Source organism: Piliocolobus tephrosceles, chromosome 11, assembly GCF_002776525.5.
Source record: "Piliocolobus tephrosceles isolate RC106 chromosome 11, ASM277652v3, whole genome shotgun sequence".
Taxonomy (NCBI): Eukaryota; Metazoa; Chordata; class Mammalia; order Primates; family Cercopithecidae; genus Piliocolobus; species Piliocolobus tephrosceles.
The window spans coordinates 127,830,328-127,834,905 of record NC_045444.1 but is presented as its reverse complement, the minus strand read 5'-3'; the positions used below and the strand labels follow the sequence as shown (position 1 = coordinate 127,834,905).

Here is a 4,578-nt window from a genome sequence, read left to right as displayed (position 1 = left end):
TAAAGTGATTCTCCTGCCTCAGCCTCCCAAGTAGCTGAGATTACAGGTGCCCACCACGATGCCCAGCTAATTTTTGTGTTTTTAGTAGAGACAGGATTTCACCATGTTGGCCAGGCTGGTCTCGAATTCCTGACCTCAGGTGATCCACCTGCCTCGACCTCCCAAAGTGCTGGGATTACAGGCGTGAGCCACTGTGCCTGGCTCATTTTCCAGATTTTCTACAGTAAGCATATGTTCCTTTTATCGTAAGAAATGAAGACTTTAAAAGGAGAATAAATAAAAAGGAACGTCCCTGGGGAAACAGCCCCAGTGGAGCCCAAGCCCTCTCCAGGGTGGGCTCAGGGGAGTGGGACACAGGGCTGGTCCTGGAAGGTGACCCCCTCCTGGTGTCCAACTCTACAGGGAGAGGCCCTACCTCCTCCTCCTCTGGTAGGAAGTTCAGAGAGTGCGGCAGACCACTTGCAAATCACCATCAAGGTGATTTGAGGTCAAGGGCGGAAGCCGCTTCCTCCCTCCTATCCTCTCTCTGCTGGCCCCGGGATGTTTAGCAGCAGAGCTTTGCTAAGGCAGTGAGATTTTGGGATGGGGGTCAGAGAAGTGGGTTAGAGCAGAGCTCCCCTCCCCAGGGCTGGAACCTGAAAAGGAAAGAAACGTCTACCCCGACGCAAGCACGATTCCTTTATTTCGAGCCAGAAAGCAGCCAGCAAGCAAGTGCTGCCACCCACAACGCCCTGGGCTACCTGCAGTCCTGTGCCCGGCCTGCAGCCTTGGAAGGGAGCTGTGGGGGGTTGCCCAGGGCCCACTTCCTGCCCCTACCTGCCCTGCTCACTCCCGGCCGCGGTTCCCCTTCCTGAAGAGCAACCCCTGCTTGAGAGCTCTGAGGAGCAACTTGTTTCTAATCCACAGGATTCTGCACTAAGAGCCCCCCCACATCCATCCTGGGGCACCCCAGCGTATTCCACCCCTCTGCCCTGGGCACCCAAGGGGCATGGGCACGGCCAGAAGGCCTGTCAGGAGGGCCAGCACCACCCCCGAGGCTTGTCCCCAAGGTTGGGCGGCTCGGGGCTGGCGGGCACGTTCTCCAGGACCTCACGTAGGGAGAATGTGCAAAAGGAAATCTCATCATAGGAGGTTCTGGCCCCACTCTCATACAGGCAGGCGAAAACCAGGCCCCCCTCAGGGGCCGGCCCGACGGACGCCAGGTCGGAGTAGCCACTGGGGCCCTCGTAGATCACCCAGGGCTCTGTCCAGCTGTGTGGGTCGAGCGGGGCCTGGCTCAGCCGGATACCCATGTGCAGCCGAGCCCTGCGCCCCACTGGGTGGGAGTACAGCAGCCACGTGGGGCTCTGGGGCGGGGCAGCAAAGGGCATGGGGAGCGCTAGGGTCCAGGACCCCACATCCCCACCGACCCCAGGCCTGGGGCCAGGCTGCCTGGGGCCGTCCCCCTGAGGCTGCAGATGGCTGCAGGGCCCACCAGGCACCTGGCCTCCACGGGGGTCTCCGGCAGCCTCCTCTGGGGGTTCATGGACTCCAGGACCAAGGCCCGGAGTGTGGAGGGGACTCCCGGGGCCCACTGACCAACCGCCATCCCCTGGCCTGCTGGGGGCGGGGGCTGGGAAGCCCACGATGCTGCCCTGGCAGCCCCAGGCCGTCTCGGGCAGGGAAGCCACGCGCTCAGCAGACAGGAAGGAGGTGCCCTCGTCAGTGCTGAGCGCCTGCACGCGGCTGCCCAGGGGGCTCCGGGCATTGCAGTAGAGGAAGCTGCCGGCCTGTCCACCATCCACTGCCGCCAGCTGGCACTCGCCTGAGCGCAGGTTGGGCACGAGGCCTCCACAGCGCCAGGTGCGGCCGTGGTCATCGCTGTAGAAGGCGAAGGAGTGGGGGCTGGTCCGGCAGATCTTGCCAAAACACTCTCGGCGGTCCACGCGGTAGGTGTAGGCGGGCACCAGCAGGCGGCCTGAGGGCAGCTGCACGCCATGGCCGGGACCCACGGCGAACGTGGCCCAGTCTGTGGGGAGGAGGGCGGAGGTGGGAGGCGCTGCTGAGTCCCCGAGGTGGGGGGGATGGAGGAGGGCACAGGGGGACGGGGAAGGAGGGGCGGGTGCCTCGGGTTAGGACCGTCGCACTCTGACCACCCTTCCACACGACTCATCGCAGCCGCCCTGAGTCCTCCCAGGCTGAACAAGCCTCTCCCAGCCCTTAGCAGCTGAGCCCAGGTGGATGGCACCCAGGGGGGCTGGCGAGCACTGCCCATACAGGTACAGCGGAGGGTGGGCAGGGGGAGTGAGGCCCTGCGGTGGGGTCCCGGGGCCCGCCATGTATCTGCTCCACTCCCTGCTGCGGCTCCCACAGGCCAGGGTCAGGTGGCCACAGAGGACGGGGGGGAGGGAAAGCTGTGGGCGAGGCCTGGCCAGGCCCTGGGCAGGGTGAGAAGGGAGTAAAGAATAAGAGGAAGGGGCGGGGCGGGGCGGGGCGGCTGTTGGTTTGGGAGCTGAGAGACACCACAGCATCCAGCCTTCTCCTCTGCAGATAAAGGGATGACCCGGGGGGATGGGAGAGAGTCTGATCAGCCATAGAGGGCCTGCTCCTGCCCACCAGGTGGACTGGGTGGCGACCAGTACCCATTTGCCCGGGACGGGAGGCTCAGGACAGTCCTGGGGAGAGGCTGGTTGGTTCCCTTGTGGCTGGAGGCAGGGGCGGGGCTGGGGCAGAAGGGACATTTCCAGCTGGAATCTCCCTTCCATGTGGACCGTGGGCAATCCGAGGGACCCAGACCGGCACCCTGCCCACCTACCCTGCACGGCACCACCGATGGCCTCCTCGGTGAGGTCCCGGGCACTGCCCCACGAGAGACCGGCGTCACGGCTGGCCACACAGCAGAGGCGTGCGGCGTTCCTTCCCGTGGCGATCTGCACGGCCTCGGGCGTGTGGCCCAGCACCGCGATGAAGAAAAGGAAGACGGTGCCTGTGCCAGTGTCGTGCACGGGGCAGGGGTTCATGGATCGGTGCTCTGCCAGGGCCGCTGTCCCCAGCACCTGCAGGGAGCCCCACTGCCCAGAGGAGGAAGTGCCGCTGACCAGGACGTCCAGGGACCTGGGCACAGCCCCCCGCGGGGCACCTGAGACAGCTGAGCCTGGTTTGCTCATCTCTACCTCGGGCACCCGCCTGCCACCGCCACCCCCACCCCTGACCCGGGTGTGCAGCCCCAGTGGGCCCGGCCACTCACCCGCACGGAGCCCCCGGCCCGTGTGCCCCTCCTCAGCACCAGGCGGTGGGCGTGGGAGTCGTCGGGGCTGAGCCGCTGCTCCACAAAGGCCAGCAGGGTGGGCCCGGGGGGCACGGGGAGCAGCGAGGGCACGCGGTAGGTCAGGCCGGTCCTCTCTCGCTGGAAGAGCACTGTCCGTGAAGGGGTATGAGGGGCCCCCATGCTCTGCTGGTCAGTGCAGGGCCACAGGTCAGCAAGGCAGGCCCAGGGAGCCCCACACTTGTTCCTCGTCTGGACTGGGGAAGGGGCTCAGGAGGTGCAGACAGCTCCTGCCCACACCTAGGCCTCTTCCTGTACCCACCTTGGGGTCAGCCCTGTTTCTGACTCCCTCACCCCAGATCTGGAGCAGCCCCTCCCCAGCCCACCCTCACACCCCCTGCACCCCAAATGTCTGTGGAATCAGCCCTTCCCCTCTCAACACGGCTCTGGGAGTTGACCCTCGGCCAGGCTGGTTGGTGCGGAGGTGCAGGGGAGGCTGGCCGGAGAGCCCCGGGACCCTGCCAGCCATGTGCCCGGGACACAGGGTCATCCTAGCATTCACCCAGCAGGAGGTCATGTGGACAATCAGGACCCAAAACCTCAAGCAAGGAGAGGCTCAGTGTCCCCAGAATAGAGCCCACAGCAAACAGAGACACAAAGAGGTGAGCTCACAGGGACTGCTGGGAGCCATGGGGACAGGGGACCCGCTCCCACTTCCTGAATGTCATCGGGTCGCCCACAGCCAGGGATCTTGCAGGGGACAGGTGCTCGGTGACCAGACCCCTGCCTGCAGGCAGCTGGCCCCATAGTGCCCCCACCCCACTGCCTGGTGCTTTGCACCTGCAGGCCCTGACCTGAAGAGCACCTGAGAAGCACCCATAGGAATCAGAAGCCCCAAAGCTGAGTAGGGCTCCCAGACAACACCCACCAGTGCAGGGCCCGGGTAAGCAGACATTTGGGGCACATATGGGGTCTGCTTGCTGCAAGCGGGACCTGCCTGGGGGTCTCTCGGTCTGACCGCACAAAGGCAGGCCGGGCCAAGCGTGAGCACACACAGCCCGGCACGGGAGGTGGCGCAGCTGCAGAAAGGTGGGAACGCTGGTACCCACCGTGCAGGACTCGGAGCGGTCAGAGCCACGGCCAGTCACCCAGGCTGGGCACACGGGGCACCTGGATGGGAGGCTAAGGGAAGGAGGGCGGAGGGAGACGGCTGGATGCCGAACACCGCACCTGGCCAGGGCACAACGCCTGCCTACAACAGGGACCCACGCACACTCACGAGTCAGGTGGGAGCGATGGAGACCCGGGTAAAGGTGCAACACTCGTGCAAAACC

The 4,578-nt window shown here is 65.2% G+C and overlaps 1 protein-coding gene across 4 annotated transcripts in view; it reads right to left on the bottom strand.

Annotated features, from left to right (window-relative positions):
- Positions 1–658: 658 nt before the first annotated feature.
- Positions 659–4,578, bottom strand: part of NEU4 (neuraminidase 4) — a 7,555-nt gene continuing 3,635 nt past the window's right edge. Inside the window, exons 2-4 of one of the 4 annotated variants that reach the window (XM_023195116.2) lie at positions 3,227–3,430; positions 2,795–3,050; positions 659–2,008 (exon numbers count right to left, since the gene is read on the bottom strand). In XM_023195116.2, coding sequence (XP_023050884.1) covers positions 1,011–2,008; positions 2,795–3,050; positions 3,227–3,427 — 1,455 coding nt within the window. In that variant the 5' untranslated portion in view covers positions 3,428–3,430 and the 3' untranslated portion in view covers positions 659–1,010. Of the gene's footprint in view, positions 2,009–2,794; positions 3,051–3,226; positions 3,434–4,578 lie in introns of all 4 variants that reach the window. The other 3 variants (XM_023195114.2, XM_023195117.2, XM_023195115.2) reach the window with 3 other exon arrangements.